Source organism: Artemia franciscana, chromosome 16, assembly GCF_032884065.1.
Source record: "Artemia franciscana chromosome 16, ASM3288406v1, whole genome shotgun sequence".
In the NCBI taxonomy this organism is placed as follows: domain Eukaryota; kingdom Metazoa; phylum Arthropoda; class Branchiopoda; order Anostraca; family Artemiidae; genus Artemia; species Artemia franciscana.
Window position 1 is genome coordinate 22,691,782 of NC_088878.1, and position 24,741 is coordinate 22,716,522.

At 35.6% G+C, this 24,741-nt stretch overlaps 3 protein-coding genes across 3 annotated transcripts in view; 2 read left to right on the forward strand and 1 right to left on the reverse strand.

Moving 5' to 3' along the window:
- The window catches only part of LOC136037237 (remodeling and spacing factor 1-like), a 29,287-nt gene extending 18,898 nt beyond the window's left edge, over window positions 1-10,389 (forward strand). The window contains exons 4-5 of the mRNA XM_065719847.1: window positions 2,252-2,604; window positions 7,747-10,389. Of these exons, the coding sequence (XP_065575919.1) occupies window positions 2,252-2,604; window positions 7,747-10,028 (2,635 nt within the window). The 3' untranslated portion in view covers window positions 10,029-10,389. The remainder of the gene's footprint in view (window positions 1-2,251; window positions 2,605-7,746) is intronic.
- The window catches only part of LOC136037236 (treacle protein-like), a gene marked incomplete in the record, with an annotated part of 44,718 nt that continues 30,001 nt past the window's right edge, over window positions 10,025-24,741 (forward strand). The window contains 3 exon segments of the mRNA XM_065719846.1: window positions 10,025-10,389; window positions 11,415-11,542; window positions 17,398-17,525. Coding sequence (XP_065575918.1) covers window positions 10,093-10,389; window positions 11,415-11,542; window positions 17,398-17,525 — 553 coding nt within the window.
- On the reverse strand, window positions 19,123-22,090 carry LOC136037238 (filaggrin-2-like). The gene is made up of 2 exons (XM_065719848.1): window positions 21,994-22,090; window positions 19,123-19,807 (listed from the first exon to the last, which is right to left on the reverse strand). Exons 1-2 carry the CDS (start codon window positions 22,003-22,005, stop codon window positions 19,202-19,204), a joined length of 618 nt encoding a protein of 205 aa, XP_065575920.1. The 5' UTR covers window positions 22,006-22,090; the 3' UTR covers window positions 19,123-19,201.

Here is a 24,741-nt window from a genome sequence, read left to right on the forward strand (position 1 = left end):
AAATTTTCTTTTTTCTTTTGGCTAATTCGCAAAGTGTTCAGTACTGACGAAATGAGCTTATAGAATTCAAAGATTATAACTACCTCATGCTAAAAGCCTAAAATATTCAAGACGCCCAAAAATGGGGCAATAAGTTTTGCGTCTCTAGTCGGGTTGGGTTTGTAAATTTCTTGGCTAATTCCATCCATAAGTAGTTTTATCCATAGAACTATGGATGAATGTATGAAACCTAAAACGAACTGAAATTAAAAATGAATCATCAAGTTTAAATGAAATTGAACGGAAATTACCATTAATTAGAGTGGTGTTACCACTTTATCTGTATCTTTCTTTGTGTAAAAACTAACTCAGTTTTTGCTCCGTTCTGCTGCGCAAAAAGCAAAAATATTAATTTCCGTTAGGATACAGAATTGATTATTTTTTTGGAACTTACGGGTATCCCTGGTAGTGCAACACTATCTAATTGACATGGTTAATATTTTATAACTGTATGCTAAGAGTAATTTCTTTGCAATATTTAGAATTTATTTTAGCTATTTCAAGACACAACCGTACACGTAGTGGAAGGAAAAACAGTCATACCTGAAAGAGTAAAGAACCATTATTGTCACCCATAAGCACAATTTAAATAAGCGAATGTTTGAAATGAACAATAGGATCTTCATTTTATGCCGATTATAAATATAACACTTTCCTGGGCTTTCCAGAATTAGGCTGCATAATTTAGAAAAAGGGTTTGGGTCTTCATAATATCAAAAATTATGAAATTTTAAAAATATGAAAAATGTGTTTCCCGACTTAAAATGGCGTAATCCTGATAAAATAAGCAAAAACTACACCCTTAAAATGCAGCATGTCTGAGATTTTAGATTAAACCTTATTAATATATTATAAATAAGATTAGAACACCGTTTCTGTCTGAGCTTTGTTGTAAAATAAAATAGACAACGTGGGCAAGGTATGGTTTGGAGTTGGCAAAAAAAAGAAGGTTAGGTTCTATACCTTGTGATCTCAGATTTTACACTTTCCGTGAAATTTTACGATTTTTGCATTCCAACTAAAGATCTACGAAATTTTTTGTTTTTCACGTTAAAAAACGTCCCAGTTGTACTTTTCAGGTATTATCAGAAGGAACAAGTTTTGAATGTCGGAGGAGAGATCACTTGAATGAGAATTCTGGGTTCTATTTCTGTTTTCTAACTTTTAGGTGCTGTTTTCTATCCTTTCGTATCTCATGGTGGTGATTTTTCCCCAGCAAGGCAAAAATGTATTATTTGCCGTTGTAGGTAAGCCGTCCAAATAACCAAATAGCCTACTATAAGTTGTCCAAGTTTTCAAGAGTTCTAGTGAATTTGTCAAATTAAGAGTAATGAGTTAATTATCTTATTAGCGTCATTCTCATGCCTGTCTAGTTTGTGAAATTACTAGAAGCAAGTAAGAGGAAAATAGCATGTGAGAGCGAAACTAAGTGAATACGGTGTTGGTTTCTAACTAAAGATAAATAAAAGGTTTAGGTCACCAGTAAAAATTCAAATTGGAGGCCAGCCATTACCTTGCATCCTTTCGCGCCTCAGGGTGACGATTTTTGCCCTAACAAGCCGATAAAACACCATTTGTCGTCACAGAGAACCTAAAGAGATAATGCACCTAAAGAGACGAATTTTTTGCCTCTAAAGAGACGAAATCTATTTTCCCATATGATAAATTCTATGCTTTTAGGAACAATTTTTAGGCTGGATGTACAGGATTTCCCCGACACTTGGTATATTTAGCTATTTTTAGGCGTCAAGGGTTGCAACACTTATTATTAGGCTTGCATTATTTTTTGCAGGGATAATTTAAGCACCTATGTAGAATCGCTTATTAAATATTTAATTTTGTATGTAGAGACTGTAAAATGCCCTTGCAGATTTTTTTTTGATTTGGTCATAACTTCTCAAAATGAAAGAAAGAAATTTTGATAGCAAATTTGACGTACGAAATCAATATTTATCTGCTGTTAAATTCAAAGATCTGTATCATACAGACTCACACGTACTGCAGTTACCACCATTACAGTAGGATCTGAAGGTACATACCTCTATTCATATAATAATCTCTTTTCTTCCAGTCTTACCTCGTTTGGGCGTCTAGATAGGGGGATTTTTCCAACTTTGCCCTTTTTTTCTTCAAAGGTTTGCTAGTGACATATAAACACATTTGCTTGATTTCCCTGCTAATTTATGCTCTTAGTTTATATATGATTTTTTAGGGACCGTGAATCCGTCTCAAGAGTAATTGAGAATCTTGTATCAGAGACGGAAACCATTGTTAAAGAAAACACTTCGGAGTCTGTTTCGCCTGAGGATACGATTGATGACACCCAATTTAAAGAGAAAATTGAAAGTGATCAGAGGAAAGATGAAGAAAATATCGGTGATGCAGAAGGAAGCTCTTCAGAAGTCAACAATAAGGATCAAGGGGGCAGTAACTCAGATAAGGTTGACAATGATATTATTGGGGAAGAAGTTAGAGAGCCTGCTGTGCTTGTAAGTGGTCCGGGGAGAGGATCTGAGCCGGAAAGCGGAAATCAGGGAGAAGATGAATCAGACCAAAAAAAAGAAGGTAAAACTCTTCTTATTTAGTTGCAACCTGTTCTTGATACAATCATGATCATTTTTTTTTTATTTAGCTAAGCAATACAATTCAAACACTAATAAAAATGTTGAATAAAGATTTCTTGAAACCATTGATAATCAGCCTGAGTCTTGTTTGGGACGTCAAAATTTCCATGCAGGGAGTCAGGAGGAGGAGGAGGAGTGACACACCTGGGAATTTATCTCAGGGTCGATTTTTTTCAAAAGCCAAAGCCAAGTGACTGTGTAAAAACTATAGAAAAAACATCGAACAATTTCAGATTTCAGAGGGTAGGTTACTTTGTTCCCACCTCTCCTATCTGCATGTATGTCATGCGTGGGAGAGAGGCCAAATGTAGGAAAACGTGGATTTTAAACCACAATTGTTGGAGAGGTGGATGGAGTTTAGTGGTGTACTCGATAATTCTTAAGGCTAGAAGTCTCCTTTTTATGGCACTTGGTATTAACCAAGTGACTTATAGCAATCGCAAATTCTGTCGGTCTGTCTGTCTGTCTGTCTGTCGGTCCCGGTTTTGCTACTTTAGGCACTTCCAGGTAAGCTACGACGATGAAATTTGGCAAGCGTATCAGGGACCGGACCAGATTAAATTTGAAGTAATCGTTTTCCCGATTTGACCATATGGGGGGAGTGGGGGCCGGTTAATTCGGAAAAAATAGAAAAAATGAAGTATTTTTAACTTATGAGCGGGTGATCGGATCTCAATGAAATTAGATGTTTAGAAGGATATCATGTCTTAGAGCTCTTATTTTAAATCCCGACCGGATCTGGTGACAATGGGGGGGATTTGGGAGGGGGAAACCTAAAACTTGGAAAACACTTAGAGTGGAGGGATCGGGATGAAACTTGGTGGGAAAAATAAGCACAAGTCCTAGATACATGATTGACATAACCGGAACGGATCCGCTCTCTTTGGGGTAATTGGGGGAGGGGTTAATTCTGAAAAATTAGAAAAAATGAGGTATTTTGAACTTACGAACGGGTGATCGGATCTCAATGAAATTAGATGTTTAGAAGGATATCGTGTCTCAGAGCTCTTATTTTAAATCCCGACCGGATCTGGTGACAATGGGGGGGGATTTGGGAGGGGGAAACCTAAAACTTGGAAAACACTTAGAGTGGAGGGATTGGGATGAAACTTGGTGGGAAAAATAAGCACAAGTCCTAGATACATGATTGACATAACCGGAACGGATCCGCTCTCTTTGGGGTAGTTGGGGGAGGGGTTAACTCTAAAAAATTAGAAAAAAGTGAGGTGTTTTTAACTTACGAACGGGTGATCGGATCTCAATGAAATTTGATATTTAGAAGAATATCGTGTCTCAAAGCTCTTATTTTAAATCCTGACCGGATCTGGGGACATTGGGGGAAGTTTGGGGTGGGGGAACCTAAAATCATGGAAAACGCTTAGATTGGAGGGATCGGGATGAAACTTGGTGGGAAAAATAAGCAGAAGTCTTACATACGTGATTTACTTAATTGGAACGGATCCGCTCTATTGGGGGGAGGGGGTTTAATTCTGAAAAATAAGAAAAAATTACGTATTTTTAACTTACGAAGGAGTGATCGGATCTTCATGAAACTTCATATTTAGATGGACCTCGTAACTCAGATCTCTTATTTTAAATCTCAACCAGATCAAGCGTAATTGGGGGGGGGGGGCAGTTTGGAGGGACCGGAAATCTTAGAAAATACTTAAAGCGGTGAGATCAGGATGAAACTGGATTGGAAGAATAGAAACCTGTGTAAGATACGTGACTGATATAACCGGATCTGCTCTCTTTGGTGGAATTGGGGGGGGGGGGTAATTTTGAAAATTGAGGTATTTTTAACTTACGAAAGGGTGACCAGATCTTAATGAAATTTGATATTTAGAAGGATATTTCGCTTTAAAGTTCTAATTTTAATTTTCGATCTGATCCTGTGACATTGGGGGGAGCTGGAGGGAGTAACCGGAATTCTTGGAAAACGTGAAAATTGGGGTATTTTTATCTTACGAATAGATGATCGGATCTTAATGAAATTTGATTTTTAGAAGGAATTCATGTCTCAGAGCTCTTATTTCAAATCCCGACCAGATCTTTTGACATTGGGGGCAGTTGGAGGGGAAAATCTTGGAAAAACACTTGGATTGGAGGAATCGGGATAAAGCTTGGTGAATAGTATAAACAAATGTCCTTGATACGTGATTGACAGAAACGTACTGAATTCGTTTTCTTTGGAGGAGTTGGGGGGAGGGGTTCATTGATTTGGCGAGTTTGGTGCTTCTGGACGTGCTAGGACGATGAAAATTAGTAGGCGTGTGAGGGAGCTGCACAATTTGACTTGATAAAGTCGTTTTCCCAGATTCGACCATCTGGGGGGCTAAAGGGAGAGGAAAAATTAGAAAAAAATAGGTATTTATGACTTACGAGTGGGTAATCGGATCTTGATGAATTTTGATATTTAGAAGGACATCGTGACTCAAAGCTCTTATTTTAAATCCTGACCGGCTTTAAGCCTCTTATTTTCCTTTTTAAATCAATATATTGATTCATAGAATTTTGTTAGAGCTCATACCATATAATCTCTTGGCTCTTAGCTCTTCTCGCCTCGTCACAAGTGCCATATGAGCTCTTAGCTCTTGTTTCCTTTTGTTGTGCAGGTTTGTTTGAATTTAAACCTTCTCGGAAGACCAGTTAGGGCTGGGACTGAGCCGCTTGTTCTAAAAATGTTACAAGGAATCATTGGGAAGACCTTCAGAAGATGCAAAACACAGAGAAGCTGAGACATTTTTGCCTCAAAGGACGCATTTTTAAAGTGTTTTATAAATGTATTCTTGGAACAAAATCTAGTCCATCCCCTGAAATTCTAGACTAGGAGCTCCTAAATTCCAGGTACCTCCCCTTCCTTTTAATTTCATAACGCATCCTAGATCCCCTTTTACATTCTACAGAACTTTGCTGAAATACCACTTTGCTTTGAGATAATCGTGTAGAAACATACCTATTCTGCTCTCATGTGAAATCGTGAAGAAGATTTGATACCTGGGATCTTTAAGTGATAAAGGTAAACTTCAATTATAACAAGACCTAACCCTGCTGAACTGACAAGTACTACTGGCCACACAATGAGGAAAATATTCAATTAAGACTGTAGCCGTAAAATATTACTATTAAAATGAAGTTGGTTACAAGAAGTTAGACGGTGTGATTCTGAGCATGACTATTATATGGTTTCTGAAAGGACATAGCGTCTTTGACAGAGTCCCTGCCTAGTTTTGAGTAGCCTCTACATTCAGGTTTCGTCGCAGGTTATTTTTTTTCTAAACTTGCAAATACATCAAAACCTAATCCTGGTCAACTGGCAAGCACAACTGACTTCAAAATATAGAAAAAATTCAGTTAAGTCTTCAGCCTTCAAATTATTTTTACAATATGATGCTTTTTTTCAAAAAAACTGTCGGTGTAATTTGAACATTTTTATACAATCCTAATAAGGGAGTTAATGCCGGATTTGCCTCTCACTCAATCGAACTATATGTCTTAGCTTTTCTACAATTAGCCATGGCTTGATGCCCACAACTACTCTGGAAGGACCAGATTTTAATTATCTGAAAGGACACGCCATTGTAGGTCATTGACAGAGACTGCGTGCTAGGGTTTCATCAGAGGTAGGTTTTTATCACAGCTCTATCGACTAATATTTAAATATTCATATAATATTGCAGTAGATAAAGCCGTTTCTAAATATACTCTAATGAATATTAAAGCTTTCCTCGTTAGGTCTTTTCTCTTATGGAGTGGCGACTTATAAACTGCCAAAAAACTTGCATAACTCTGTGTTTCTGCATAAATGGAATAACTGATTGCATAAATGGAATAACTGATTGCCTCAATCGGCTTTGTACAACAATAACCTGCTATTAGGTCTTACTCCATTATGGATTATTCCTTTGGTCCATATTCCGTTTTTGGTTATGGTACACTTGAAGTTTTTGCACTTGGGTGGGTACCTCTGGTTTAGACTGTGTTCATCGTTGCTTTTCTCTTTTATTGTCAAAGCGGATTAACAGATTGGTGATTTTATTTGCTGTTGAATACATTCATTTCACATGCTTGGTTTCCTAAGTTGGAGACCCTTTAATGGCTTTGCTTTTAAAGAGATCTAGTGTTTGTAGGCTTCATTTCCTTGCATCAGATCTTCTTGAATTTATTTGTAAATCCTGATATATGTCCTTTCTGTGTATACCCATGCAAGTTTCAGAACTTGAAATTAAGGAAACTGAATGATATTTCTTCCATAGTGGTTGGGAGGGTCTGGAGCCCCAAAATAGGGGGGCTTTGTATTTTGAAGTTGCTTTGATTTCCTCATCAGAAGTTGTGTCTATCTTTGCCTTTGGATGGAGCAATGTTATGCATATTATTCAAAATAGGATGTTCGTATTTTACTCAAAATCTAAGTTGCGGATATTTTTTTTTCAGATAGCAGTCATAGTTTTAATATTTTCTCGCTTCTACTTCCTTGAAATGTTCTTTCTATCTGAAAGACAAAATCATTTCTACAAAATAACTGTTCGAACAAATCACAGTGAGTTCAACCATTTCAACGTTTTAAATTCTGGTTTGTTATCTAATGTTACTTAGATTCTGGTCATTGATACAATATTTTAAGGTCTTATGATGAATCCTAGATATGGTTCTTTGTGGCTTCACGGTATTTTATAGCTGCTAAAAATAAAATTGTTTTTTTTTCGTTTTTTTTTAAGTAGGCGAGTAATTGATTCATAAATGATACGAGATAAAAATATTGTATAATCAGAGTATTAGTCAACACTTACTCGTTCTGTTTCTTGGATTTTATAATCAATTGCAAAGTAGCATATCCTCTTAAAGAATGGAACAATAGTTATTTTTTATCCCATAACGCTGAACGGCATTAAAAATTTTTAAATGGTGGGCTAACTTGTGAACGAAGCTTCTATGGCAAAGTAAAGTAGTACTGTCACATATAGAGGGGCTGGGGTATTTATTGAGTAAACTGTTGGAAATTCCTTTTAAGTATAATATTTACTAGGCATTAATCGTCTCTAGGTCATACGTAATTTATGGGCTGATAATGTTTTTTTTCTAGTATCTGCAGTCATTGTGGAGGATATGCCGTTGGGTCAAAACATTCCTGCTTCTGTGCAAGGGACTGATGATAAAACAAATGTAGATCAGTCAGATTCTGCCACCGTGCAAGGTCATATTGAGGCTCAGTGTGCATCCTCAGAGGCTGAAACTTTGTCAGAAGGCAAAGCCCCCGCGAACATAGCAGAACCTTCTCAGCAGCTAAAAGAGGAAATGGAAGTGAATAACTCTAGCGCGTTAAATCCTGACGGTTCTAAGGATGATGCGTCTTTAGAAAAAGATTCAGTTAGTATTGATAGTGAATGTCAAATTTCAAAAGTCAGTGAGTCTGAAAGTATATCTAATGACCAAAGTAAAAGGAAGGAAAACACAGTTGTTGAATATAGTAGTGTTGTATCTGTTTCAAATGTAGAAAATGACCCTAGTGTTGAATTATATGACAAAGAAGAAAATGCTGATTGCTCAGACACACGAATTTCTTTATCACAAAATGATGATTATGAATCTCCTGCATCAAGCAGTATAACAAGTCAAGAATTTCAAACTGTTCCTAACATTTGCAAAAGTATACTAAAGCCTACTGCCAGTCTTACAGGCCCTGCTAGTTTAGGTAAAACACAATTAGACAACAGCGAATCGCAGGATAGCATGCAAAATGAAAAAGAGGATCCTAGCCTTGCTGTAGGCCTTAGTAATATAAGTAGTTACACACCTATTCAAACAATTCTGGGGAATAATGCTGAAGCAGGAGGAAACATATATTTGACTAAGACTGAAACAACCCATATGGTATGTAGACCTAAAAAAGTTTCCAGTGATCTAAATGACGCACCAGATATTGAGTCGGAAACACTAGATGAAAGCTCCCCAAAGGTAGTGAATAAAGATAAAGTCAGTGTAGATAAAAGAGATTTAGAACTTGGTAAACTGTCTGACAAATTGCCTATGAGTAATGAGAATATATGTAATGAGCACATAGATATGGAAAAAGTTGATTCAATTTTAAACGAAAAATGTAATGAAAAAATCAGTGTTCAAAGTTCAATTTGTAAAAATGTTACTGACAATGGTGGCACAGTGTCCCTTACAAACATACAAAATGAAAATAATGATTCACTTGGAAGTATATGCCAAGGAAAAATTGGTGAAAGTGATGAGAAGCACGCGGCAACTGTAACAGAAGGAAATGACAATGAAAGAGTTCTTATAGATAAGAGTGCAACAGAAGGAAATGACAATGATAGAGTTCTTATAGATAAGAGTGCAAGTTCTAAAAATGTGAAAAAAACTGTGGATGAAATTTCTGGTAAAACAAAGGATTTGGATCCTGAAAATTCAGGGAAAAGTGGCAATGATGAATTACTTATAAGATCCGATTCTTTAAAAACTGGTGCAGCATCAGGCACAGAAGAAATCTTATGTGAAATGAAAGGCCAGGATTTAAAGCCTAATGCTGGAATAATGACATATGAAAAAGGCAAAGATGGTGATTTGAAAGATAACATATCAGTTGTTGAGCCTGACTTACAAAAGACGAAACGTGTTACTATAGAATGTAATAAATCAACTAGTTTAACAAATGAGCCCGATTCTTCCCCAATAGAAAAGGATAAATTGCTTCAGAATAATTTAGAAAGTCAGAAATCAGGTACTGTACTCCTGGCAGCTAAAAATGATGATGTAAACTCAGGTTCTCAAAAAAGTGACTCTACAATTTCATCGTCAGATGAATCTCAATCTAAAAAGGAATCTAAAAAGCCATTTTTAAAAATCCGATCTGATCTGCTTGCTGTCTCAAATCCCAAGAAATGTGTAGAAAAATCTATTTTGCCAAAGAAGAAACCAACAGATCTTCCAGAAGAATCCAACAAGAGGCTCACTCGAACTAGTGCATCTTTAAAGACTTTAAACGACAATGCCCTAATCCCTCTTCCACCCGTAATTAAGATTAAAAAGATCCCAGGTGGTAGCTTATCCATTGTTGGAAACGTAAAAACACCAATTAATGACATGAATGATCCATTAGACATATCTCCTCAAAAAGCTAAGAAGAACTCCAATGATGTTACCCCCATTTTACCCAAGGGCTGTACTATTTTGCCTGTTTACCTTCCTAAAAATACAAGCAAGTCAAAATCAGTTATCAGTCAATCCAATGTTGCTAAAATTAATACGGAAAAAGAAAGCATTGCTTCTGATCAAGAACTTTCTATTATTGATTCACCAAATATTGCAAATAATACTGAGAAAATCTATTTGCCTAAAAAGTCAAGGTCCTCTTAATTCAAATATAGGAAAAATTGGTAAAGATAATCCAACTGAAAAATTGGCTGAAAATGAAAAGGACATGCCACAAGCTCCGGAAATTCAGAAGAAATCCTCTGTTTCTCTAATGAATCTGCAATTGAATAGACCTAAGAGAAGCATGAAAAATGAAGATTTTAAAGTTACTTCTAATTTTCAAGACGCCTTTGCTAAACAAGTAGCTGAAGCTAGTGCAAAATCTGTCCGTGTGAATGCTCCAGTAAAATCTGTCTACGTGAGTGCTCCAACAAAATCTGTCGTGAGTGCCCCAACTGCTCCTGCAACTCCTCAAGTAAAGATGAAAGTTGCACTCCCTAAAAGCAATAAAGGAAAGAAAAAGGTAAGGAATAAATCATGATCCAGCAATTGAATTTTTATTGTTGTGGGGAAACATGGTTGTGATTTTTTTTTAAGGGATGATAATTTTTAACTGGTGTTTGGACAACTGTAGGAAGAATCATTTGGGTAGAAATCTTGAGCTCTCGTGCTCTGTTGAATAAAAGAAGAGAGATCTAGCCAAAGCAAAGTCCTCTTTTGATGATTTATGCTGAGAACTGCTTATTCAGAGTGAATATGACTGTGCACGCCATTAGGTTCATATTCTAAGATAGACAACAATTTATTAAATTTTATAAAATATACCAAAAATATAGGGGGGAGGGTGGAAATACAGAATAGGAAAGAACTAGGGCGGGGGGTGTTGACAAAATGCCTCCTCATGTATATGGGCCTTATTTTGTCTAACCAACGGTTAAAGAAAACGACCAATTTCGTTTTTAAGTGCCTATCATGCATAAGAAACAAAAAAATACTGATATGCTGTTTTCCATTATTTTATGTCCCAGTTTTCGCCAAATTGCCAGCAAACAGTGATTGTGCAATAGGTTTATCCTCACTCTTGTCATATATTTCAGGAATTTATTTGTGATATCGGTAGATTAAGAAGCAGGCAGAGGGGTTTAATACTTTTGTAGTTCATGCTCGCTTTTTGGGTGAAGGGATGATTGAAGCATGGAAGGCAACTTCCCTTTGTGTGTTTTATGACATTTTTTGCATTTTGTATATGGGATCTACCACAGAGGGATGAGTCCAGGGCCCCATTAAACCCTGCAAATTTTAGCGTTTTCTTCTGATTCGCTTGAACCCTGTCTGTGTCGTGGTTAGATAGACATCAGTGTCATGTTCACTTTGTTTGTTTTCGCTCTCACTGGCTGCTTGCTCTTACTCGCTTCTACTAACTTCACTTTACTAACTAGGCACACTTGAGAATATTGCTTCATTGCTTATGGATCTATGAACTCCGTATGTATTCTTAATATGTTACTATAAATTGACAAATCCTCTCGAACTTTTTTCTTGTTTCAGAAAAAACCTGTTTCATCTGATAGTGAAGCAGAAGAAAGTGTATTGGTGAACAATGATGAAAATGATGGAACTTCAAATAGGAGGCGATCTGTCCCACTGCGTCAAAGCTCTCGCATAGCTATATTGCGGTATGCTATTTTTATCAATAGAACTCTTCTCTATTCACCCACCTATGAAAGTGGGTGAGTGGGGTGATTGCCCCCTTTCTGTTCACCTTTTGGATGGGATATAGGTTTATTACACAGTTTCTGCTTACATTTATACAAATTCACAGGCCAAAAAGACCTCAAAATATTGCCGTACAAATCTTCTAAGTTCTAGCCTGCAAATTAGTCAGACACAGACAAAACGAGACAGTTTTTTACCAGCCAATTAAAGCAAGACATACATATGAAGGTGATGGATCCTGGAAAGTATTTCCGGGTTTCAACCCTTGACTAAGTATATGCCTTTACTTCAGACGTCTGAAATGATATCACGATGGTCATTGGTCGTTGTTACCTTTGCTAATTCTATGGAAAACCTATGTCAATAGAGGGGATGGGGATTGGGACGAATAATCATAATTGTGGTATTTTTGTTCAAGTTCAGTGTCGCCTGATTGGTAAAGATTCATCTAGGACGAAGTACCGGGTAGCGACGGCTCATGGTTTGTAGAATCTAACATTTAGAGGAATTGTGTTCAAGTTTCTTGTGTTTAAATTTAGGATGCTAAGACAGAATCTGTCAGTTTTCTCTTAAAATAAAATTGTTTGATTGATGTAAGCAGTTTTAAAATGTCGAGGTAATGGACCCGTGTGATTACCGTGAGGTAATGACCTGAGCATCACCTGGAACCTTTATCGTGAATAGAAATGTATGTATTATTTCCCCAGATGATGAACAACAACTATTTAAAACAAGTCTTATACCCTTCTAAAGGGATAAATAATTTGTTTTACTATAATACACTTGCTTAGACTTAAAAATTGTAATGAAAATATATTAAAAACGGGTGTGAAATTTTTAATAAGACAGTGGAAAATAAAAAACCTTTTAATGCAAAAATAATTGCATAACTCCAAATATTCCGGGTTCATCTCTGGAAGTTTTACCAATGAGAAAAAATAGTCTACAGACACCATATAAAGAAAAACGCTACACGGCGACGCCAATTCATGGAAATGTTGGGAGGGGGGAATAGGTAAGGATTTTTTAAAAATAGAGACACAAGAAAAAGATAATGAGCAAATATACCTAAAACAGGGGTAGTGTTTACTTCATTGCTAAGAGAAATAGTCGACTAATCTATCCAAATCAAGTTTTACCTCCTCTTCTTTGACGGCCACGATCGTAAGATCATTGAGTCTGTCATTTCCCATTGTCTGTCGCAAATAACCCTTCATGCTTCCTAATACTAAGAAGAACAGTTCATTGCTGGCAGTGGTCATAGGAAAAGTAGCTACTAGCTTCATCAGTTTTAGCAAGGAGGAAGAGGCGATTGGGAGAGGAGATAAAATTTTGATATCTCGACGAAGACCAATTTTGAAATATCACTTTTTGAAAGATGTTACTTTTCAAGAAAAAAACTGGGATTCTATAAAATAGTCATCGACACCGAGAATCCTTTGATAATGACACAACCCTGTCAACTTCCGAAAATTTGAAAAGTCGGATCTTGAGGGATTGAAGGCAGATAAAGCATTGAGCAGAGGCATATTTAACAGGAAACATTGGTCCATCCCTCCCTCGAAGTGGTGTATATGTATATAGCAGTATCAAGAAGTACAGAAGTTTACCGGAGTCTGGTTGAACTGGCTGATTGATATTCCGTTTACCAGTTGTTAAATTTGAAGGAAAGTCTTTGAGACGAATGGAAATGGCTTGACTTCTCTTGCTTCAAGCTCTGATTAGAACGTGGAGATTTTAACTCTTGGATGCTGTGTAAAACCCAGGATTCGGATATGATTTTGTTTAAGTTGTTCTATTCGTTATCATTTCTCAGCATACTAGCAAAATAATGGGAACTAATAGAACCAACTGAACTTCCGCGCTGGTAGACTCCAGAATGAGAATTTGAGAGAAACTTTCAAAGAACAGTTGAACACTAAACTTGGGAGTTTAAAATTTGACAATGTAGAAGATGAGTTGAATCATTTTAGGAAAATAATTTGTATTCCTGATGATGTCTTAGGGAAGAAAGTCAAAAACGCAGCTAAGAATATTAGTGAAGATATTTTATGTTTAATAGAGAGGAGGAGGAGCCTGTACAAGAATTATTTGAGCGATAGATGATATGAAATTAAGAGGAATCTAAGGATCGTGGTGATAGCATTAAAATGTGAACTAAGGGCTTGTGAAATGGAGGCCACGGATAAAATTGCCAAAGATCTGGAAGATGCAACTAGACGGCATAATAGTAAAATATTTTGTAGGTATGTTAATAAATTAAGAGGAAATAGCCAATCTGGACTTGTCCCAGCTAAAGAGAAGAACGGGGCACAATGAGTGAGAAGGAAAAAGTTAGAGAGATGTGTGAAATATTTGAGAATGTGCTAAACCGTGATAGAGTTACAGGAAAGGATATAGTAAAGTTCAAAAAGTTTGCGGCACTTTCCGTACGAAGGAAGATTTATTTTGTGAGGAAGAATTAGTGACAGTACTAAAAGGATTAAAAATTATAAGGCCCCAGGTGCTGATAGTGTGGTAAATGTGTTTTTTTAAATATGGTGGTTGTGAGTTCAGCGATAAGTTACTGAAGATCATGAATATGATTTTGAAAAAGGCGAAGTACGTAGCGATTTCAGCAAAACTCGAATTAAACCCCTCCTTAAGAAAGGTGATAAGATTGACTTTGGTAATTATAGAGGCATTAGCCTAGTTTCTATAGGAAACAAATTATTTAGTATGGAGATACTTTATAGACTTAGATATGTCGTAGATAAAGTTTTAGAAGAGGAACATTGTTATTTTTGGAAGGGCAGAGGATATGTCGACCAAGTTTTCCCTCTTATGGTAATAATTGAGCAGTGCCTGAGTTATCAAACGCTTTTAGTCCTCAGTTATTAAACATTATGAGCAAGCGTTCGATTCATCGGGTAGAAGAGCTTTAGAAAGGTCCTATCCGTGTATTGTACACCAGATAAACACTAAAGTGATTAGTTCTATGTACGAAAATTACATTGTTATGGTTAAGGTAAGAAATCAGGTTAGTAGCTGACTACGTATAAAATCAGAAATTGAGCAGGGATGCGTTATATCCCCATTTATACTGACCGTTTTATGGACTTTGTCCTAAGGAGTACAGCAAAGGCAATGGGAGAACACTGAATCAAATGGGCAAGTAAAACTCTCCTAGAGTTAGATTATGCTGATGATTTAAGCATATTAGATGAAAGTAGTAGCAAAATGAATGAACTTTTGAGGTTTTGCGAGTTACGGGTGCAAGAACGGGTTTAAAAATTACTGTCAAGAAGAATAACTCACTAAGGCTAGGAATAAGGGAAGGTAAACAGGTGATGATGTGTAACAAGAAGATCGATTAAGCGGACGGTTTCACTTACAAATGTAGTATTATTAGTAAAGATACAGGGTGTTTTTTCACAATTGAAAGAAACTTTTGAAAGGATAGGAATATATTGTCTTGGTCTGTGAACCAAGATAAGAATATTGGAAGCTACAGTGAGGACAATGTTCAAGTATGGTTCTGAAGCATGGGCGGTCCGAGAAACGAAAGAAGAGTTGCTAGATGTTTCCCAGAGAAATTGCCGACGGATTATTTTAGGTACCCGACTGACTGACCGTATTTCAAATACTATGCTGTATTTATTACGAATTATGGAATATTATGAAAATTATGTTCAATTCTGCTTTCTAGAGCTATAACAAGAGAAAGGCTAGGATACATTCTGTGGATGAAGTATGATAGATTGCTAAAGATTGTCCTTGTCGGCCAACCGTCTAATGCCAAACGAAAAGCGGTTGTCGCAGGATGGGATTGGAGAATGTCGTAAGGAAAGCTTTAAGGGAAATATAGACCTCTTGGGAGAATGTAAAGAGGCTTTGAATAGATTAGGATGGAGGAGGAGCAAACGTAGCTGTGTTAGCCTGGGGTGGCTTGGTGATGCATTGATTTGTTAGTAGTAGTAGCGTCTGGGCTGTAAAGTGCAATAGCCTAAAAGCTTCTTGAATCACGTCCATCGGCTGAAAATATCCTCCTACTAAACTTCAAGTGGATTTTGTCACTTAGCGCAAAAGATAGGTCGCTCAGAAGTGCTGGACAACTCTGGAAATCCATTTACTCTGTTCTCTTAGCACAAAGTTATTTGTCCTATAAGTTTCAACCCGATTAGAAGTAAAAGAAAGTGAATGGGCATCTGAAAATTATCATTTTCCCGTCTCATTAGCCTAGGGTACTTTGTTTGAAATTTGCACAAAGAAAAAATTACCTGTGTAGCTTTTTTGCGATTAATTTGGTGATGGAAGATGGTTTTGGAGGGGCGAGGGGGCCACTTTGTTTTTCTTTGATACAGATCAAACTTTCTTGTACAGTTAAATTTCAAGTCGAGTGTACCATTCCTTCTTTTCTACTTCTTTTGAAGGTTGTAGCACAATTTAATTTATTGCTGTGAGAGCCTTCTTGCATGGCATTATTGCCATTTACTTGTACTAAAGTTTCTTCAGTTACTTCCACATTTCTACCAAAAAAAACAAACAAACACAAAGTTGGTTATTGCTTTTATGGGGTTGCCCATTCTGAGTAATCGTGTTCACCAGGCATCGTGTTACAAGTGTGTTTGAACTAATTCCACAATTTTATGTCGATTTTTGTCAACAAACCTCTTCCCAATTCAAGAATGTTAGCAAATTCTCTCAAATTTGAACTGTGCAGCGAATGTGACGGTCGGAGATGTTTACCAGGCGACGGAAAGTGGGTAACCCCTGCATCACTTTTTACTCATATTATAGTTTAATTAAGAATTCATAAAAACATTAAAGATAAATTTGAGTCGCAGACGCTTGGTTTTCGACTGAACCTAATTCAGAACTTACATTTCAGGTCGAGAATAGGTTAATAAAACTGTTTTATTAAAACAGCGGTAAGGAACTGTTTTAGATTTTATTTCAAGATTTTTTTTTTAAGAAAAGGGCTTTATAAGAGGGGGGCCAATGGGATGTTTCAAAATACCATCGAAAGTAACAGTGTTGTTTATTAGCTATGAAAGAACGAAGCGCTTGAATTGACAAATAAAAACGGTCAGCTGGACACTCACTGGTTTAATATAGCACATACGTTAAAAATAGAAAATAGTCATGAAATAGAAATAACAAGGTAATTTTCAAAGTCTAGAAGAGCCATGGCCTAATCCCATCCCCAATTGGCGTACCCGATGCTATGAAAAAACGATGTATCTTCCGGAATGAGATTAATTAAACAAAATCTAATATAGTAAAGAAGCCCAAGTACAAAAAAAAAATAAAGCAACATATCGTAAGATAATTCGAACATACAATAATATACATATAGCAGACATCTTGCTTTGTTGCTTTATTGTTTATGCTTTTGACTGCTTTGGGTTTTGTTTAAATGTGAGTTTTCCTCTCCTTTTCCTTTTTATTTTTTTCTATAGCGTTTTGTTGCGTTTTTCTTTATATGTTTTGTTTAGGTCAGTTTTTTTTCTTGACAAAGGCTTCCGGATGTGAAGCCGAAGTATTCGGAATTTTATCATTATTCTTGTATAAAATTATTTATTGTTTACGTGTCTTATTAAAAAAAAGTCATCTGTTTTATTGTTCTTTGAGTTGTCACTTCCAATATGTAGGCGCACACATTTGGCCTTGCAGTAAATAATTCTAGTGTTGTATTAACTTCTGTCTGAATTTGTGAAAAATACTTTTATAGCGTATAGTGCTCGTTTTCTATTTTTTAGCTCTCCTGTTTCGTTTGCTACCTCAGTTCTATTCATGTTGTCACTGTGTTTAGATGATTAAAATGTTGTTTTAGGTTGAGAGAAACAAAAGAGCCATATAAACCTGAAGAGGAAAGGTCAACTAAGAAGATAGACAAAGAGAACGCAAGAAAGATGAACGTCAAGAAAGAGAAAAAACGTCTAAGGAAGGAAGAAAAAGCAGGTATATACTCTTATTGATTCTTCTGTGAAGCCTTCAGGTTTGAGGGGTTTGCCATTAAAGTTGAGGTGAATATAAGGCCAAGTTCTCATGAAAAGACCTGCTCAGAGTTACAACTTTTGTTGTGTAGCTTTGGGTGCTTTTAGTGCCTTATTATTCGTTTTAATTTAGCTCATAGGTTTAGCTCATTTAGGTTTAGCTCAGTGCTAAACTATTAAAGGTTCTTTGACGTCTATGATTAAAGCCATACTGGGGTCACAGCGGCTCTTATTTGACATTATACTATCCTTGTTGTTACCTCATTTTTTGAAATTGAACATTCCTACACACACGAGCACAGGGGAGCCCCCACTTGTTTTGGTCGGATCACAGAACCGCCTAAGGAAATTAAGGGCTAAAGATGCACTTTTAAGTTTCTTTAATCCTTCGTTTCCCTTAATCTCTCTGACAAAATCCTCTTTATGTCCCCCATCCCCATCCGAAGAGCTGAATATGTGTGTACTGTTGAAATGGAATGCTTTATTTAGTCTTTTTATTCAATTAGCATTTGACTTAAATTATGTATCGATGTCTGACTATCATGTATGATCATAATCATGCATCGATTTCTCACTATTATAGTATATCCACGGGATTCAGTCTCCTCTCTACTACCAACATTTAAAGAAATGAAATAAAAGTTAAAGAAATATAAAAATTTAAGAAATAAATAAAATGAAAATAAAGCTCAGATTTTTCAGTCTCTATTTAATAAAACTAGCGAGCTTTTGTTACATTTACCCCGCCCTTGCCTTGTTTCTTTCTGTTTTATTATTGTCTATTTGTATTATTGTTTTAACATTCAAAGCTGTTATTTGAATCATTGTTTAAAACTCAATTTGGGTAATTTCCATGACTTGATTAAAAGTGAAAAGATAAAGTACGCCATATCGATTGTCTTCTTTTTTTGTACTGAAATTGTTTGACATCTCAAGTCTCATTTCCGGTATAAATAATGGCTAATCTAATTCAGTGTAGTAGTTATTTTTTTTCAATTTTTTGAAGTAGACCTTTTCTGTGAAGGCTATAACAGTAGCTAGGGGCGTGGCGCATCCAGGATTTATGTTCGGGGTGAGGGGTTTACAAAAGACTTTACAATACGCATCATTTGTTTAAATGCATTTTGTTACTTTTTTATGAGTCGAAAAAAATTTTTGAGGTGGCGCAAACGAGGTAGCAGCCTTAATCTGAGAAATCCCCCCCCCCCGGGACAAAGTAAAATTTGAAACTTCTCTTGTAACTTGACTAGTAAATGAGATTTACTAATACCCAGATCTAACGATTGGCTGAAATTAGTGTTAGCTAAATCTAGGTACTAGTGAAATCTTGTTGTAATGGGTCTTTAGCAATCACATTTTTGCACGATAGACAGTTTGGATTCATTCTCTAATCAATCATAAGGATACGTCCCTGCAAAAAAAGCATGCTTTCAACATGCAGCAATCGACAATATCTAATTTGCTGTGGTAATTTGTGTTTCTGAAAAAAAGTAACTTCCACTCACTAACTATAGGCCTTATGTTTTTTCAGAATTAAAAACTTAAAATTAAAACTTCGTTCGTAGAATAGTCATTGGTCTTTTATTTGGAAATGACACATACAAAATCAAGAAATTTTTTAGTTTCTTTTCAACCATGATTCTAACCCAGCCTATTCACTGACCCTATTCCTCCCAGGCCATGGGCTCCATGGGCGATCCCGTTGAGGCCTGCGCCATATAAAGCACTTGAACCAATGCTGTTCCCAATACTCCCATATCCTTGCCCATGTCCATACCCAAGACTTTGTTGACCAAATCCTTGGCTAAGTCCATAGCCTAGATTTTGTTGGCCGTATCCTTGACTAATCCCGTGACCAAAACTTTGCTGGCCAAAGCCTTGACTGTGTCCATATCCGTAGCTTTGTTGTTTGTAGCCTTGGCTTATTCCATGACCAAAACTCTGTTGTCCATAACCTTTGTTGATTCCATATCCATGATGTTGAAGGCCGTAACCCTGGCTCAGACCAAGGCCATGGCTCTGATGTCCAAATTGTTGACCAATTCCATAGCCGCCCTGACCAATCCCAAAACCGTGTGATTGACCCAATAATTGGCCATAGTTTTGCCCGCCGTGACTTAAAAGGTGAGTTCCGGATGATTCAAGCTCTGCTTTGCTGCTACCAGATAATTCAGACTCTGCTTTAATGGCTTCTTCCACGTCGGCTGCTCTAGTAGTAGCAATTATGAATGCAATTGCAGCAATAACCTGAAATGAAATTTACGTATTATATGTGTTCTTTAAGATTATTGAAGATATCATTGCTACTGAAAAAACAACAACAAAAAACAAACAATCTGATATACGGTTCAGTTGCGGATAATTTTACCATTTATTTAAAGCTTCAGTTTTTCATGCTATTTAATTCTGAGAATCTGAGAGATATACTGCAGATATGCGTCACACGTGACTGTGGAGGTCACGGGAGGTTTTTGAAGGCTATATGGCCTGCTTCTATCCTTCCAAAGGTTAAATTTTTATTAGCTCGTGGAAATATAATAAATGAATAAAATGTTGAATAAAAAGTAATTACTGCTAAAAATTCATGGATATATATTTATTTTTCGGGAACAATTGCTTGCAAAAATTTATGTTAGCCCATGGAAATATAATTGCTAATAATATTATTAATAAAAAAAAAATGTTAGGGTTTTGGGAGCCGTCCTAATAGACCTAGAAAAGTTGCTAACTCTTGAAAAGCTAAACTTGAGCAACTAAAAGAGACTACTATATTTGGAGCTTCAGTGGAAAGGGAGGGCGTACTCAGCTACATCATTGTTAGCAGCATATTTACAGAAACGGAAGGGAGGTAGGTGATATATCTATGCAATTAGACTGAAATGCCCTGTTCCCGAAAAGAAAAAAAATAGTGGAATAATCCTAAAAGAGGAAAAGAAAATAATTGTTTTTCTCCATTTGTTAAATATCAAACTTGGACAGTACTGTATTACAAATATTATTACATTTTTTAACTAAAACGTTCACTTGAGCTTTCTATAAGACGCTCGTCAGAATTAATTTCATGAATAGTTTTTTTTTTTTTTTGGGGGGGGGTGAAACTGATTTATAACACTCATTTTTTTTGTGAAGCTGAAGATAAGAATTCAGCCTTTTGGGCAGCTTTTCTTTGTGAAGCTGAAGATAAGACTTGATATTCAGACAACATGAACCCTGAGGAAACTAGACTTGGTGTCATACCGGCACACAGTAGGAGATTTGGGTCCTCCCACGCCCTTGAGATTGCTCTGAAAGTGCTAAGGGAAAGATTGAAATGTTCTCCTGAAAAGCATTTTCTTTGTGTTTTTGACTTTCTCTAAAAAAAAATATCCTACCTCAAATTTTTATATTTTAATTCAATTTTATTTTGTTTTTTGTTTATATTTGACACAAATAGAGAAGACCATAAAAATGGAGTAACAATAAGAAAGGATGAAAACACAAAGAAAAATCACATAAGATGATGGTGAGAGTATAAGTGAGTATAAACCATACCCAAGTTGTTCCTATACCGTATTTGCAACTTCCAAACAATATTTTCTCATACTAAATTTGCTTATCTTAATAAAAAAAAGGCCTCGTTAACCTAACCTAGTGAGCGTTTGACTTTAAATGAACTTTATTCAAGGCTAGAAGAATATCTTGTTATTACTTTAATCACCTCAATCTATTTTAAGATAGTCTTGTGTTGTATAGATAATTTTAAGGCTGACTTGTGGGCATTAATTCAAGTGGAAACTGTTGGGATGTGCACTTATAAATAACGTCCCTGGCCCTTTTGGATTTACATCCATTCCTGAGAGTACTATCCATGTGATAACCTCTTTTGGAGAACCTACTTCACAGTGATTTTTCCCCCAGTTTGTATTTGAAACCTGTTTTGTGGTGATTTTTGGTCATCCATTAGGTAAAATTATATTACTAAAATCAAATATTGCCCGGCATTGATATTGATGGGGTTCCCCATAGTTTCATTCAGCTTGTTCATCGCTACTCTCTTTAGAATCTTAAAAAAAAGTTTATCCTTAAAACAAATTTTTACCGTCGACTTTTTTGGGTGGGTTTGGGTGAGCAATTTTTCCATTCCGTATAAGAAATAGAGGCAAGAATGAACATTATTAACTGTGTAACCCCTGGTTAGCAAATAGGTGATCTGTCTAGATTCTGAGAAAGGATTTTTGATCTGCTTCTATTTGACTGTAGGTTTCGCAAGGCGACTCCCAGGGCCTGAGCGGCGTTTTGAGCGAAGTTCGTATTTCTGTTTGTTCTTGTAAAGTTATATCCTATTTCCATCAGATCTTTCCAAGCAACTTTCCAAGTTAGCAAACCCCCCATCTTTTCAACTTGTACGAATTTAGTAATATTCAAGTCTCAAAATTCTAGAAAATCATACTTACTATAAGTTTCATGTTATCTGTATTATTATCCGTTAACCAGTAGTAAGAAATGGATACATGGTCTAAGACCTAGCCCTAGTCTTATATACGAAAATTCTGTCTGTAAAGGTCAGACGTTTATGGGAGTTGCCTTCCTGTTTCGTAAGGTTTTATGGTCTAGTAAACCGAAATGGACTAAAGGAATGAAAGGTTGGAGGAATTAGTCATGCTGTCTATTGTTTAATTTTATTTAATGCAGATTAATTAAATTTACGTAATGACTGTGATTTAAGGGATGATATACGCTACGTAAATTAAACTTTTGTGATGATTCTATATTAAATATATATATATATATATATATATATATATATATATATATATATATATATATATATATATATATATATATATATATATATATATATATATATATATATATATATATATATATATATATATATATATATATATATATATATATATATATATATATATATATATATATATATATATAATATGAAGGACCAATCTATGTCTTTGAGGTTTTACTCCCAAGCTAAAGACTAGTGGGGGTAGGAGGTTTATTTTAAATACGGGTTGAATAAAGAGGTTTGAGGAACTTGTTGTTGGTAAGAGGGGATAATTTGAATTAAGGTGAGAGAAGAAAATTTTTGGGAAAGTTTAGGCTGACGGCTGGCCCCTACTTTTGCCCTGTATGTGGATGTGTGAATGAAAACTTATTTCATTTTGTATCCGAGTGTGAAGAGTTGTCTGAGTTGCGGAATGAATGTTTTGGACGAGTGTTTGGGAGTGAATGCTGGTTAATTGAGCGGATGATTGAGAGGAACGCATGTCCTGCTAAACAGTTGTGTAAGTTTCCTCGTTTGGGGATTAAACATATAGGGAATCAATTTTGAGGTGAGAGCTTGTTACGATTCTTATGATTGGTGTTTGCTGGTTAATATGTTGAGCCTTGGCGTGTTTTTTTTTCTAAAGTCGTATTTTGTTCCTGAGATTTGTTTGTAGACTGAATTCTGTGTTGCTATGCCCCGCAGGCTTTTTGCAATGGGTGGAAGTCCCTGGTGGAATATCTGCCACCATCATTTTCTCTTCTTTTTTGTCCGCTGGCTTATATTACCCTCATTTTTCTCGGCTATTTAGTTTTATTATTTTGTTTTTTGTTTGTCATATGTCAATCCTGCTTGTTGTCCTTTCTGTCTTTAACAGTTCACAGAACTAATATTATTTTATTTCAGCTAATATTTCACCATTTTTAAATTATAATTACCCGTACTATAATACACTTTATAGTTCTGATAACAAGAGACCCAAGTCAGACAGACCGCCTTTTAAACCGGGGAACACAGCTGTACAGAAAACAAAATCATATTCAGTCCTTTTTCTGTCAGCCTCTTTGCGTTCTTTACATAGGTATGGTAATAGTTTCGCCTTAAACTAGAAACTCTAAGCGAGCAGACTAATTGATGTATGCAATTCGTATATATATTCTCTTCGTATATATTTTCTCTTCGCATATATATATATATATATATATATATGCAATTGTAAATTACATGGTAATTTGATTCTGGTGGTGGGATTGTGCAAAAGTGGCTCAACAATAATCAAAACAAGAAAAAGACACTCTAGGCAAGTAGACTAATTGATGGTATTGTGTTGAGCCTGTGCCCTCATGAAATGTCCAGATTTATCCGATTATTTGTTTAATTTGTCTTTATACATGGGTTTTGACCAACATGCGCTCTTCGTCGAAATAAATTTCTTCGTTCGTCTGTACTGATATACCCTTGTATCTGCAATAATGAACTTTTAGAGTCTATTTTTACAAAAACTAAAGAAAAGGATAGTATTCTTCTTCCGTTAGTTGTTCCAAATTCTATATTTTACAAAATATAGTATAGTGCCTTTTCAAAATAACAAAAAAACAGTTTGAGGCTCAAACAATAAAAGTCTCAAATCGTGACGAAAATGAGCGATTTCCTATTGCAACGCTGAAATTATTTTTATTCCCAAAGTCCGTAAATGCATAAAATTAACGATAATCCATACAGGTTATCCTCATTCTTGAAGAAGAATTAACTAGCTATTAATATTTAATGAAATATAGCTAATTATCAATTAGGCATAATCAAACCAATAGATATGAATGAATGGACTTATCCAGTGACAAAACCTGTACAGAGTATTTTACTATCTAATTAATAGGAATAAAAACAGAGTTCTTCATTCTTCATTTCGATGCAATTTATCCAATCAACACCAATGAACAGAAATTACAATGGATAATCAAGATAAACTTAAAATGATAAAAAATTATCAAAAACAGGTAAAGACTAAAACCCTCTGACACTTCTAAATGCCAAAGCAATAGTTGCGCTTTGTTAAAAGAAAAATATGTTTTAACATTTTCTCTTTTATTACTTTAATAAGTAAAAAATTGCTGGAATTCCGGGAATGAATACTATTGTAAATTGAACAGTCTACTTTCATTATTTCTTTTCAGTAGTCTTGGTTATTATGGTGATTTTCTCTTTTTGATGTCGTTCGTGTTGGGTACTTCACTATCTAATTGACAAAATATAGAACAAAATATCAGAATCAATGAACATGTTTGCATGATTGAGTTAAACAAACAGATTCAGTTATAGTTTATAAATAAAAATTGGGTGTAAGATAATACTGAGAATCGAGAAAAATTTCTTGATCCTGATTTCAGGAAAATAATATACTCTTTTTTTTACTGCA